Source organism: Colletotrichum fioriniae (genome assembly GCF_027942845.1).
Source record: "Colletotrichum fioriniae strain IMI 355084 chromosome Unknown scaffold_11, whole genome shotgun sequence".
In the NCBI taxonomy this organism is placed as follows: domain Eukaryota; kingdom Fungi; phylum Ascomycota; class Sordariomycetes; order Glomerellales; family Glomerellaceae; genus Colletotrichum; species Colletotrichum fioriniae.
Window position 1 is genome coordinate 975,536 of NW_027076847.1, and position 14,688 is coordinate 990,223.

General features: G+C 50.7%; 3 protein-coding genes across 3 annotated transcripts; all 3 read right to left on the bottom strand.

The window, feature by feature from the left end:
* Nucleotides 1-6,419: 6,419 nt before the first annotated feature.
* On the bottom strand, nt 6,420-7,553 carry N0V96_008900 (uncharacterized protein; the record flags this gene model as incomplete). Its single annotated transcript, XM_065758483.1, has 2 exons — nt 6,420-7,226; nt 7,539-7,553. 2 exons carry the CDS (start codon nt 7,551-7,553, stop codon nt 6,420-6,422), a joined length of 822 nt encoding a protein of 273 aa, XP_065612876.1.
* A 2,780-nt stretch (nt 7,554-10,333) lies between these two features.
* Nucleotides 10,334-11,140, bottom strand: FAA4_3 (long-chain fatty acid-CoA ligase; the record flags this gene model as incomplete). Its single annotated transcript, XM_053188838.2, has 3 exons — nt 10,334-10,465; nt 10,731-11,070; nt 11,136-11,140. The coding sequence occupies 3 exons, from the start codon at nt 11,138-11,140 to the stop codon at nt 10,334-10,336; spliced, it is 477 nt and encodes a 158-aa protein (XP_053053604.2).
* A 2,288-nt stretch (nt 11,141-13,428) lies between these two features.
* Nucleotides 13,429-14,265, bottom strand: FAA4_4 (long-chain fatty acid-CoA ligase; the record flags this gene model as incomplete). Its single annotated transcript, XM_053188839.2, has 1 exon — nt 13,429-14,265. The coding sequence occupies one exon, from the start codon at nt 14,263-14,265 to the stop codon at nt 13,429-13,431; it is 837 nt and encodes a 278-aa protein (XP_053053605.2).
* Nucleotides 14,266-14,688: the final 423 nt, after the last annotated feature.

A 14,688-nucleotide genomic window follows, 5' to 3' on the forward strand; every position in this document is an offset into this window, starting at 1 on the left:
CTGAAGGGCACCAAAACTCTCCTGTGCACCGACTGATACTTGATTGAAGGGGGCGAGTAAATGGGTAAAAACTTGACCGCGGGCTACCCCACCTGCTTTTGCGAGTAATACCATGAGGTCGCTCCAGTTTGCCTCCAGAGACCCAGAATGCGGAGTTGCCAAAAATAGGAGACCAAAGTGCTGTAGCCTGAGTCCATCTGTTGGAAACTTCTCTAATCTTATCATCGCCTGCATTTTGGCGAGGGAACCTGATGTTAGCCGCGGTTCCTGTCTGGATGGATGTGCATTTTGAAAGGGACTTTCAGGTCACTCGCGTACCTGGCGCGCAACAATCCCACCAAGAGAATGACAGATGAAGATTATTGGGCGAGATCGTTCCTACTCTCATACACTGCAGTCAGAACCTGGTATAGAGTGGCTATATTGGGAGTGAGGTTCCTACAGAAGGCGACCTTCGAACGGCAGACACACTCTGTATCAAGCCCAAGGACCATTCGTCAAGCCCAGTGACATTTTTGTTATCCTTTACGAGGGAGCTATAGCCAACTGTCATGATACGGAGCCGTGAAAGGCTAGGGTGCTGATTTGTCGGCAAGAAGTCTCGAAGCCACATGTCACGGCCTTGCCAAGCAAATGTATCAAAAGCATGACCATTTAATCCGTGAATTGCGCATATGCTAGCAATTCATCAGAGCGCACTCCAAAAATACCACAGATCTATAGGCAAGCTCAGGTTGAAGAAGAAATGCAGCACTGTCAAATCGGAGAAGGTGTCGTCCACTCGCCAAACGGTTTTAGAAAGGGCCTCTAGAGCTCTGGCTTTCGACGCTTCGGATGGAAATGTCACCGTACCGGTGTCGTAATCGCCTTGACGGGCCAGCGAAACTATCAATTGTCGGGGCTGAGACGTTCGTTTCCTCCGAAGGAAGCCAGAGGCCTTGTCGCAAAAATTCGCGGCATTGTGAATCCAGAGACTCGGCAGTCAGGGCGCCCGAAGGGCTGATACCCAGAATCCTTACGGTAAGGGACATGCGTGGATAGAATACAGGATGATAAAAGAGTTGATTCAGCTGGTGAGCAAAACATGTACGGCCATCCTGATGGGGGTGTGATAACATCCAGCGCTGAGGTGAGACTTTATACCCCATTCATCGACCGGTACCGGCCAATACAATTGTTTCTCGGCCTGCAGGTATGTGGAGGCAGCTTGTACCAATCGGCTGGGCAATGGCTGGGCAATGCTGCCATGGTTGTGAGGGTCTTGCCAGCGACTCGTAGAATGTCATGGCGATGGTATGGCAGCCAATGACCTTGAATCAGCCGCAGTCCTCGGCGCGCTTGGTCTGGTCGAAAACAATAAAAAGGTGTCTAGAAACCTCCCATTTATGGAATGAATCAGTCTTCGAATTTGTAACCGCAGATTCCAGGGTTCAAGAGTAACCTTGATTCCTACTCTAGGTACTTGAACGTGCCTTGATTGACCCATCATCTTTGGACCATAGCAGACGCAGACAAAGTCGCAATCAAATGCACCATCCAAGATATCGATTCGAAAGGTAATGCTTCCCCCCTAGGCCACAGCATCCTGACAGATTAGCTTGTTAACCAGTTGACTATAAAGGGCCCCATCATCAGAGCCTTGATCGTACGGTAGAAAATGGTCGCTTCCTCAAAAGCTTCATCGCCGATATTCGACGGGATTACGAGATACCAGGAGAAATCACTGTTTGGCGCTCTAAAACAGCCGAGGGCAAAGAATTGGTCCCTGGCGAACAAATCCATGAGCGCCATTTGTCGATGACCAGAGGCGAGACTGTCTTCGTGATGTATGACAACAAGGTAGATATTGTCCCTGGTGGCATAGGTACGGGTGCAAGAGGTACGAATGCGTTGGCCCAAGGTGGCTATGGCTTGGGCGGAAGAGTGACGATGAGGGGTCTCAAGCAAGGTGGAGACGGAGAGGGGGGAAACTTGATCGGAGAGCATGCCATAGGCGAAGGTGGCAGAGGTGAGGAAGGCTCAGTGCAGGGTCAGCTGGCAATCGCTGGAGACGCTGCAGGAGGTGACATTTTAAAAAGAGCTGCAAAAGCGACACTCTGAAATGGTCACCGCCAAGATGGATTAGTTCTCTGGAAACCTCAGCTCGTCTTCTGAACGCCTCAGATGAGATTTGTGGAATCCCGGAACTTGGCAAAGTACTACCTGGAAGTCATAGAGACGAAGAAATTAGATTTCTCACAGCACTCGAGGGAGAATCGATCCACTAAGGGAGTCTGTCGAGTCTGGTTTTCCATCTACTTTACATTTCCTACAAGATTAGCAGAACTTTGTTACTTTCCCACCTCCATCTTACCAATTGGAACTGCCTCGTGACTTCTGGGTTGGGAAGCATCAGCGCTTCAACGTCTGCTAAAGCTGCAACGATATTTCTGCGCGTATGACTATTTCTTTTCCTACATGTATTACAATCGACTCCGACGTTAGTTCCTTAACCCGGTGGGATTCTACCTGCATTCAGAATGTCGGATTTAACCATCGAAATTTAATTGCTTATCATTGGACTAAGAACGAAGAATGATCGCCGAAGTATCAGCTGGTTGCGGAGTATCTGCTTGGCTTCTGCAAGACAGCCTGAGAGGGGAATGAGTGGCTGAGTGGTGTGCTCGATACCTGAGCCTCCTAGGCTTGGCTGGAGAGCATCACCTTGGACTGTCTTACTCTAGACGGAGGTGTTGTCTCGGAGGTTTCCCCGAGTTGCTGAACCTGTCGGGCCTCAAAACCTTGAGACCCCTCGGCAGGCCGACAGACAACATCAGTGTGCCAATTGTCAACCATGCACTTGTCAGCGTTGTGGGTATTCCCGACCGTTAATCCTGACAGTGAGGCAATCTTTCCTAGTGCGTCGAACAGCTGTGGGTACGAAGGGAGAGATCTCAGTCACAAACATTCACAATAGTCAAGTGTGTCTGGATAGAGGATCATGGGTTCACATCATGGTTTCATTGAACTAGACAATTAGGCTGGGGAAGCCGAGCCTACTCTTATTAAGTGCATGTCTTGGCTGCTAAACATGAGGAAATGATCCGGGCCGAGACCAGTTTACGCGGCTATCGCAGAGGAACGTGACTGCAGCCAAAAGGAGGCACCGCCGGCCGAACAAGCCGTCCACTGCTAGCATGCAACGTCCAGCACTAGTTGAGTCAATAATGCAGAGAGCATTGCGGACCGGCCCGCTTTCCGTATCCATCACCCCAGACAGCCCTGCCTTGTCCACAATAGAATCTACTTGCCTGTCGCGGTCCAGCAGGCCCCACAAGAGTAAAGTGTTGTGTCGTACCACACCTCAGCATGGGCAGTGAAGCCTTTCGCATCAACATCCGTAGCGTATACCTTGAGCCTGGAATTGGTCTGGTTTGACACGTCGAAACTAGATATGCTGACCGTCACTGTGGGTGCTGCCTCAAACTTCTTTGCGAAGGTTACCCGACCTTGTGTGTGAAGCTGAGGTTTGTTCCAGGGTCGGACATCCATTGTGTTCCATGTTCCGCTGTCAAACACTGCGCTTCCCCCTGGCTGTGAAGAGAGCTGTTCGACCTTGTCCGATAGAGCTGTCAGCTTAGATGCCAGAGCAGCAATTGGGCCGTCAGGATGGCCGACAGCGTCACGGATGATGGTAGCTGCACCACCTGTTCCCGACCCACCCGTCCCAGATCCACCAGCGGTCGAACCCCCATAGACATTCACAGTCACCTGAGGGCCAGGAAATTGCCGAGTGTACCGCATGCTATCACTAGGTGGCTCAGGGCAGTCGCCGTCAGCTTGAGGAGGATGATTGATGATCTCCACCTGCCCAGTGTCGTTTTCAGGCCAGCCTAGGTGAACATATTCAGATGGGTTGGTGCGTCTCAAGTCCTGCGGCCAATCCGACGATGTATTCTCCATTACAATATCTGAAGCAGCGATTTGTTGACGGAGGTCTGTTCTGTTCAAGCGGTTAGTACACCCGGTCTCTAAAGCTAAGGTGCTGGCCGTAAAGGCTGGAAGACTTCTTACATGTTGCAACAATGCTCAAAATATGGAATGATTCTCCAGAGATGGTCTATGATGAGGGAAGGATGGTATTCCTCAAGTTGTGTAAGTGTGGTCAGTCCGATGAATTTAACAGCGAGGGATGGGATCTTAAATTCCGACCTTCTTACATGCGTAGTATACGCTCCGTAAGGTAACGCGAAGCTCCTTGCATCAGAGTTCTCATTTAGGGGAGATGTTATCATATTACCATCTGTAATATGCCCCAATGATGTCTCCAGATCACTTTTGCATCAAGTTATGACTGGAGGCTCGCCGTGATGCCTAAACCCGAGCCTCTGGGCATCAATGCGTCAAATTTCGCAACCGTTGATCCTTTTTCTCATCGTGCTGGGCCAATAGACCGACCGCAAGCATGCCAATGTTATGCCACGTAAGGACGCCAAGTAGGACATTCGGTCTATCATAAAGCACTCGGCCTATCACTCATTTTCGGTCATATTTTTCGAAAATACTGTTTTCAGCCTGTCAATCAACTTCCACATTGGCACTGCGGGGAATGTTATGTCAGATTGCCGGCTGTGATGTACAGCGCCTTACGTTCCAAATAGGTTCGGGTAACCGCGTTGATTCTCGGATGCCATTGATCGGACATCAAACTCTTTCTGTTCGAATGTGAAGAACAAGCACATTACCCCCGAGACTCAAGTGGCTATCGGACTTGAGACACATGCTGTCCACGAACGAAAGCACTTACTAAGGCAAAAAAGGTCAGTCTATCTCTTAGATGGAATCAAGCCGAAGGCTGTGGCTCGATTCCATTTGATTTGCCCGTGGTACCGCTCCGAATGTTCTCAGAATGGCCCAAAAACGAGACTTTGATGCGCTCTTGACCAGGCCGAGCTTTCGATGTCAGCCAAGCTATTAGGTGCCTTACACTGGACCATCATGTGTGGTGAAAAGCTCAAAACCTTAGATTTCCTATGATGCATTCAGGTTATCCTTGTCTTGTGCATGTACTTGCGTGGATAGAACCTGCTATTTCTAGATAGTATCGCGAAGTTGATCTGGTTTCGTCCCACTCGATGAGCTTTCCAATCTTATCGCACCTGCTGATCGCTGGACTTCGTATCTTTTCCCGCGAACGTCACGGGGGAGTTCGTAACACATCCAATGGGTATCAGCAGTTTGAGTCATGGCAGAGACATGTAGGTACAAGCGCTTCCAGTACAGGCATCCAAGTAATGATATGGAAAGTAGGGGGCGTTGCAGGAGCATCAAAGGGTTCTCTATTCCTCTCTTCAATCACACTTTGAAGCACAGCCCAAGCAAGCAAATCTTACCTGACATCTTTCAAACAGATCTCAACGTGACACATCAACACTCTACGTTTACTTTGAAATCAATCTACATTCTCTCCCGCAATCTGACAACATGAGCTCCAACCAGGCCAGACAGACCATCAACACCTCTGGCAAGGGTGGAGATGCCGAGCACAGCGCAGGCTAGTCAAGGTGCCACCCCGCTAGTTCTACGACAGCTGGAAATGGAACTGCCGGGGATGTATCATTCGGCAAAGACAGAACTTTGCCAAATGCCGACTTCAACATGTCTGGCACTGGAGGCAATGCCAAGTTCCACCTTGCTGGTAACGCCAAAGGTGGTGACGGTCACGGTGGTAGCTTGAGATTCGACTAAACCATCAACGGTTTTTCCCATAAAGAAACGCGCTCGCGTAAGTCTTGCGCGAGAGCTTTTGAGAAGTTATCACTAACGATCAAAGGCAAACTCTAGTTATGAACCAAGTCAGAATCCATCATCACAAAAGAACGGATTGGGGGTACAAATGAGGAATGCCTAAGCTACAGACAAAATGGGACTGAAAAAGGGCAATCATTCGGTGACGCTAGATCTATTGATAATAATCGATGATTTGCCAAAGCTTGGTTTCTGTGACCTTCTGCACGAGCCATTAGACGCGCAACCTTGTGTGTTACCAAGTACTTACTTATCTACCGTAAGGCAGCATGCGCAGCGCTCAGAGTCTAATATCATTCTCAACTTAGTTCCGATTTCACCTTCGTTAACGTCTTATCACGATTTCTTAAGACGATACTGCCGGGTGCCATTAGGCTGCCCCTTTCGCTTTGCAGAACAGCTCATCCAAGCCGATCGTTGAAACCAATGCCCCTTAAGGTAGATACATTTTTCCTTTCGAGAGAAGGAGGCATGACGGACGATGGAAACCTCAAACGGATCCTTGGTATCCAGAAGAAACGTCAGGGAATAACAAGGCGCAAGGAAATGTATTCCCAGCGTACCTATGAAACTGATGTCTCTGCTGGAATACCGCTACATGCGACAGACAGTATCAAGAAATCCCGCGCAACTCAAACAAACGGTCTCCACTGCTCCTCACACCAGTCCCAAAACTTCGTAGTGTACCCTAAACCGCCATCGGTCTCGGGCTTCATCGCATTGATAATATCCTTCCTCGGGCAGTCCGAGTGTTTGCGAATGCGTCCCCAAGGGATCACGTATGCGCCATTATTTTGAAGAGAAATTTCAGGCGACAATCCCGCGAAGAGCTCTGTATATCCACCGGATTCGGCGTCATAGAGCAACGGGTTGATGAAGAACATGGCCAAAGCAGGCGTCCCGGCGTAAGAGCCAGCCTTGAGGTTTCCAGGATTCTGCGTCACGGAAACGATATCGGGATATCGGGTGGCCATCTCGCGACCTGGCATCCAGTTACCGATTTTCGATACAGCGTAGTTTCGGGTGCGGTCCGAGGTGCCCTTTTCAAGAGTGCTGAAGTCGATGCCGTTGGTGGGCGAGGATGCGTCGCCCAGGAAGCTTGAGGTCCACACAACGCGAACTGAACCGCGCGGAGCGTTGATGTCAACAGCTGCACGGAGTTGGGGAATCAATAGTTGCGTGAAGAGCTGCGCTGCGATACAATGCATGCCAATCATGGCTTCAAAGCCCTGTTTTGTTCGCGAGCCGACCTCGACTCCCAGTGCGCCGGTCCCGGCATTATTCCATAGGACGTCTAGTTTTGGTTCTTGCTGAGCAAAGGACGCGGCGGCAGACTTCACACTTTCGAGGTCGTTGAGATCGAGAAGGAGGACTTTGACATGACCGGGGTTTTCGGGGGCGGCGCTGGTGATTGCTTCGATGGCCTTCTCTGCTCGTTCCTACGTATGCGGTGAACCGGATTGTCAGCGCCGAAGCTAGGAGGAAATGATGATAATGCTCGTCATGCGGGCCGAGGGAAGATGGATAACCATGCACCATTCTTGACATGTGGACTATTCCAGGCTTAAACTGACTTTGGATCTCGACGCCATATAGATAGTGGCACCGGTAGCGTATAGGATTTTGACAAGCTCGTAGCCCACGCCCGCATTGCCACCCGTGACGATAAAAACGCGGCCGATTTGTGACGGCAGTGTATGCTAGGTGAAGCTCGGTTTCGGGGGAAACCATTGTGAGCGCATGTTGCGCACAGAAGCAAGCGACATGATTGCGACCGGTGTATGAGATGATGTTGTTGGTTAGTCAATCTCGCCGTATGATTGGAATGACAAGCCGCAGAAAAGCATAGGCTGGTCAATCAAAGGGCTCTGCACTCTTTATATCGGAGTGGAATGTCTGTGCCGCAAATGACGAATCTGAACAAACAGGCGTCTCCATTCTCTGTTGGTTTGCTTCATAACCTTACCTCTCACGACGCCCAGACATGTAGATTGGCTGGGAGCGGGAACGGAAACCAACGGATCATGTTTACCTTGCAATTCGTTGTCTCCTGCAGCCACACCACGCATAAGATGAGCTTGGTGTCACATCAGCCCCTCCGCTCGGAGCGGACTTTGAGCGGACTTTTCACCAGGTACTAGGCGTCTACCCTCATTCAGCGTTTGTTTCCCGTTTGCTTCAACTCGTGTTTTTCTTCAGTCCTTTGAGACCCCCGCGGGCGAGGCAGGCTCTATCGCGGCACAGAAATTGTAATCAACTCTTATGATTGTGCACAAAGCAGGTAAGTGATTCGTGTGCCTACATTTTGCCCTTATCCTCTCCGACGCCTGTCTTCTCTGCTAAATCTTCGCGTATGCAAGACGGCACTGCCTTTCTCGACTGTGATGACATTATCCAGACTTTCCATGCAGACCTCAGCAGCTATCAGGAAATTCCTACAAGGGCATTCCAACGCCCCGTATCTTTCCAAAAACCGAACCCCAGGTCGAGTTCCGGGGAAGCAACGTACAAGCTATACTCCGCCGCCGAGACAAAGGGGCAATGCCCAGAGAAGAATGGTTACAAGAGACGGAGCATGTCTATCATAAGAGAAATGCAGCATGAACGTCTTTGATTTAAATGCAAACAACAATAAATACGTAATACGATATTCCGGACTTTCTACAGAATCCACCTCTTCTTCATTCAGAGCCAGTTGCAGTCAGTATCGATTTTGTTGGTGCAGTTTCGGCGCTTTAGCTCTCTGCCCCAGTAAGTTGCTTGGCACTTGCAGTTCCTGCAGCTGTGGTAATAGCAGACTTCGTCACCATAGTAACAACTCATTCCGTTTTCGACCCAACAAATTTTCTAGTCTGTTGTTAGGCCTGTTTGTTCCGATACTTGTGAGAGGATGCCTACCCTAGCAAAGATCTCGTTGCGCGGCTTGAGAGATACATTTTCCTCGGATTGGAGTGGAGCGGCCATGGCGAAGCTGGTCGCTCCAAGGATTAGAAGGGCAACTGAAAATTTCATGCTGGCGTCGGCTATGTGTATTGAGCGAGAAGATAGATCGATGTACTCAAAGTGCCATGTAGTTACCAAGGAGGATGACTGGATTCGCATCTGCTATAAATACTTCCCAGAAAAGATTTCTCCTGCAACACTCGCTATGAAAGTATCTCTGCGAGGGAGTGATCTTGAAGTTCTTTACAGCGTAAATTTCCGCGGCGTCCTCACAGAGTCAGTCAGATATGTGATCGCCATTCTGGGTCAAGGCCTAGGGTGAGTGAGAAAGCAAAATGAGATATCTGCAGAAGCCAGCCCATGCACACACTGCTCTGCATACGTATAGTGGAGGGAAAGATTTAAAGCCATATAGACATTGCTATTAGCTAAATCCATAAAAGACGTTGGGCAGAAGAAAGAAGGCAGAAAGTAGAATCTGTTAAAAAGCGCGAGGAATACGTGAAATGACATGCATCACACTGGCACAACGGGCGACTGTGCTGAATCTCACGGAACCGCCGCGTTGGGGGTGGAGGGTGGGGGTGGATAGAACACTACCCACACCTGATGCTCTCACAGGTCATCCATCTTCCGTTAACATTAACTTAGGTCCCCCACCGGTTTTGGGCAGGGGGGCTGTCGGTAACCCGACCCTGTCCGTCCCAAATGACCCGGACCGGGACCCCACATCATTTTCCTCCGACTGCTGGTTGAAATTTAGAGGGTGAGGGGACGTGAAAACCCCCTTTCTGAAGTGCCAGCGTAGCGTTGTGTGCCCAACAATCTTGATTTATTTTGCTACGTTGATATCATAGGGATCTACTGCAACTCAGCGTGCTTTACATAGGCGCCGATACATCGTGCCCCACTTAAGAAAATTCAAGCAAAATCTGGTTCCAGCATTCGAATTATTACTTTTGCGTCTGATCAGATATGGCCTTATTCCACCGATCGACTCCCCGAGGCCTACGAGTAAGTGAGCGAACAAAGCCTCTTTTTATAGGGCTGAGACACACAATAGGTGCGGCCGTCCACGAAGTTATCGTCATATATCTTGGCCTGCGAAGCCGTTCAAACTGGCCGCTCTCGAAATCCCGCCAATAATAGCCCCGACCCTGTATAACCGCCGCCGGCTCAGATCCCGTGATTCCGTCTCAGATTTGCGTTTAAAGGGCGAAAAGATTATTTAAGTCCGTGATTTTCCAAGGACCAGGTTCCATCGCCAGCGTTGTTTCATGACAAGTAGAATAGAATCTTGAGACGGGCCGCAAAGAGTCAATTGGCAGTCAGTTTGAGATTATCGACTACCAGTAACTCCAAGGTACCGTAAACATATACACAAATATGTAATCTCACGAGGGGCAGGAATGCACTACTTAGATAGAAGTTGTGATGCTATCGCCTTAAGTGTTACCTTTTGGGGAAAGCCCATCAATGTTCACCATGGACGCGATGAAGTAGTCCTTGATAGCGAGTCACAATCCCTCGTCTGTTAAGCTTCCCAACAGCTGTTGTCAAGCCCTGGGTTCAATGTTAGTCTCGAATTACTTGATGGTATGACTCAATTCTGAATGACGGCACTAACATTTTGAGGAGTCCACTCTGCATCGTCAACAAGCACAACCGCCTCGACCACCTCAATCGAGGCAAGCCCAGCCTCCTCAGCAATCTGTTTCAACTGCAGAAGGGAGTCCTGCAATACAAGTGGATGCCGTGTAAGCGCTGATATTCCGCATTCGGTGTTTAAACTACGTCTCTCAACCATTTCCTTTAAGGCTGGCGGCGAGGGGATGACTATAGCCGTCGGCTTTGCGCGGTGAGGCGATGCATGGATGCAGATGTTAGCTACCAGCTTTGAAGAGCGGTAGATAGACTCTAGCTGGAATGAGCGAGTTGTGGTCAGTCTACACACCTTCCACCGCCAAATTAACAATGCATCATGCAAACCGGCGTCATACCTTTTCAAGCGCGATGTACTCTCCGTTGAGCGTTTTGACAAGGTTCTTCTTCCGGTCAATGATTCTGAAATGAAAGTCATCGCCGCTGCATGTAGGTTCCCACTGCCCAATGTCGCCGGTGCGAAGCCAACCGCCAGGCGCGACGGCACTCTTGGACTCGTCCTCGTCGTCATAGTACCCTTCCATAACACTATCGCCCCGTATCCAGATCTCTCCTTGTGATGGGTCGTTACTGGTGAGGTAGCCTGCCTCGGAGTAGTCGACTAGCTTCATTTCTATGCTGGCCGGGATGCTCATAGATCCTGGTCGCCATTGCCCAGGATCCATCAAGCCGCCCATGCTAGAGGTTATCAAGACATCAGCTTTGACTTAGCTTTGAACTTAGGCTAGAGTGCTTGAACTTACGCCATTGACTCGGTTAAGCCGTATCCGTTGACCAAAGGAGCCATCACCGTGGTCAAGAAGTTCTGCGTGCTTTCCGCTATGGGCCCACCGCCTGACATGGCGAACCGCAACCGGGACCCAACCACCTTACTGGCGGTGGATGATATTACCCCATTCAAGCCGCCTGTCCCCGGTAATCCGGCTGCGGTCCATACTTTCTTTGCTTTTAGCCACGACCAGAAAGCCAGTCTGTCAGTAAAGGAGGCGTTTTCCACGCTGGCTAAAATGGCCTTTTTAACCCTTTCCCAAATCGCAGGGACACCAATCATGAAACTAGGTTGGAACGCCTGGAGGTCTCCCACTTCCAAGATGCCGGCTGGAGTGACACGGTCGAATAGCGTACGGGCGCCGCCGTAGCCCATTCTAACACCCCAGAAGAGACAGCTGCTTTCGAAGGCAAATTCAAGAACATGAGCTAACGGTAAGTAAGCGAGAAAAGAGTCGGATGGTGATAGATAATCGCCGATCACAGAGTCCAAGCCTGTAACTGTCGGCTGGTTAGATGGGCGTTCATGGCATCCCAAGTGGGAGAAGATCAAGTGTCGTGGAGAAGTAGGGTGACTTACCTGCCGCTACAACGGCCTTGTGCTTCACCGGAACTCCTTTCGGTATTCCTGTAGACCCAGAAGTGTAGTAGATGGCGCATAGATCCTCTCTACTAGGTTGAACAGGGTCACTCATGTTGCTCCGGCCAACTTGGCATAGCTGGCTGAAGCTGAGTATCTGAAGTTGCGGACGTGTCTTCTCGAGTTCGAATAAGTCTTTGATCCACTCAGCGTCTGAATCAAATGTGCCAGATGACTGGTCATTGTAGACTATGACCTCAAGTCGCGGAAGAGACTTGGTTGTCAGTGCAGACGTGACTTTTGGACAGAGACGATGATCCACGAAGACGGCTTTGGCGCCTGTGGACTCTAGAGAATGCTCGAGGCCAGCAAGGCCGAGAGCTTCGTAGGCTGTCACGAAAACCATGGACTGTGAAGATGCACCATGAGCGATTGATAACCATTGGGGGCTTCGTGTTGTTCGTCAGTTTAGGGAATTCGAGAAGAGTCCGCAGCGAAAACTTGCCTTGTTGCTGCGTAGACGAGGATTTTATCAGCCCTCTGGAGACCGACCGCCCTCAGGCCAGATCCGACATCATGAACGAGAGTGCGATGATCTCGGTATGATATGTAAGCGTACTATCGATGCACTATTAGTGGCCTTGCCATACGTGCATCTGGTCGGGTAAGTCACTAACCAGAGAATCTCCTGGCAATCCATTTCTTGCATTTGAGTTTCCGGTCTCACATGCTCGTACACCCAAAGCTGGCTTGTCTACATATTTCTCTGCAGCCCAATTAACAATGTCATAGACTGTCTGTATCTTATTGTTGGGCTGCGGCAATAACCCGGGTCTACCGGCAAGCTTGGCGTTTCTTTGGGGCCGAGTCTCGGCCGGGATAAGCGGGGCTACCGGCACCGTAGTGGAGAGTGAGGCGGAGCCGGAGGCCCGGGCGCTGGGTTCCGGGGACACCGTCATCGTGCCGTATGGAGCATACTTATGGGCAAAGTAAGACGATGCACATGGCCAGCAAAATGAATCGTCCAGTCATTCTGTTTTAATTGCTGCAAATTCTGCTACAGGTGCCGTGTACATAATTTCTCGGGTGATTTTTATTTATCGGGTGTAAGCACTGCGCCTATTTTAGTCCCCGAATTCCGCCGCATTGCCCACAAGCTCCTGCTCTATAAAAAATGACCCGCCACCGCAAGCAAATTAACCCGCTACTCTTCCTAGATATTCCATGAAGGAAAAATTGCATCTACTGATCTTAAAATATCATGGAGGAAATGTCAAAGTACCCGCGTGCAAGCTGCTGTGCCTGTCCCGCACGAGCGGTTAGCGTAGCCCAAGCCCTCAGCATGGCGACCCGCACGAGGCCAGTCGACCTGAGTCCGTCAGCCCATCCTTTACAAAGCCTGCCCTGTTCATCGATCGACCATGTATCGCTAGATACCCCAGTAGGCCCAAAGAGAAGACCTTCGGGGTCGTATTTAGACTTGATGGCCTGCAGCCTCGGGTAATTTACCCCGTAGAAATCCTCCTTCCAGGTCTTGAGCTGGAAATCACCCTCGTTCATATAAGTCCCGGAACCAAGCGTGAGTTCCCTCAGCTTCGGCACAACGACGTCGGTGATTTCGTCGGCACGGCGTTGGCCGTCTGCTCTAGGCGCACTAAAGTTCCACGTCGACTGTGCCAGTACGGTAATTAGGTGTCTCGCCAGGCCGGCAGCACGGCATTATCTGCAATGGGCTTCCAGGAAGGTGCCTCCTTTACATCCAGAGCAACAAATCCCAGAAAAGCATCCGTGTCTTCGAGAATGCTGCGAAAGGCGCCGACAAGAGCGGTGCTGTTCTTCTCGACAGCGGAGCGCGGGATCATCCTTCCGCCGAAGAGGTGGTGGATTGTGTAAGGGCCTCGGGGGAGAGGTCCACCGTGCTTACTATAGTGTTCCGAGAATGTGGGTGTCGATGTCACTTCGAGCGTGTACTGTACGTCTAGCTCGTCGAGCGTATCAACCAGCGGGCTTATCAACCCGGAGACCTGCTGCTTGGTCCACCCAGGGAGGGTAATAGGTGCGATGAAGAAGGCGTCCTTGGTGACGGCATATCCAGCTGTACCACCGGCGGAAGTGAGGCTAGGTAGAAGGTCTTGCCAGCTTTTGAAAAAATCCCAGAAGTCATCTTTCGCCACGCCAGTGGTAGAGAATGCCAGGGTTGCACCTCCGATGGATCCGTCGGGGTATGCTCTCACCGTCAGCGAGAGCACGACGGCGTAGGTGCCAGGTCCGCCTCCGCTCAAAGCCCAGTAAAGATCAGAGTGTCGCAGAGGCGTCGCCACCACGTGTTCTCCGGAAGGCGTGATGACTTCCCACTCAAGGACCTGGTCGGCTCCGAGCCCATACTGTGAGCTCAATGGGCCGTGGCCTCCGCCTTGGGTATAACCGCCGGCGACGCCTACCGTCGGACAAAAGCCTCCGACCACGCGAAGGCCTTTGCTGGCGGCAGCCGTGTAGGCTTCCAGCCCACGTACACCGGCGCCCATACGGATGGCGGGACCGGTGTATGTTTCGCTTGCAAGATGCAGCACTTCAATTGAACGGAGGCTACTTGTCCAAAGGGCGAGCGCTCCTTTTCCGGCGGACTTTCCCATGTAACTTGCAAACGCATGTCAATGATTATCTAGGTATTTGCAAAGAACTTTGCGTTCAACGCGGCTTGGTACGCACTCATGTCCTGTGTTCTTGATGGCCAGCCGGAGGGAGTGCTTGCGTGCAAATGAAAGACCTTGCACAACGTCTTCTCCACTCGTTACGTTGATAGCGTAAGAGACACTATGTCCCAGCGTACATGAACTATTCGCAGGACCGAACGGATCGCAGCTGGAGTTCTGCCAGTAGGGGCTCTGGATGCCACCTGGCCAAGATTCGCTGCAATTTACTATCAGACTGTATGATCCAAGGAAGAA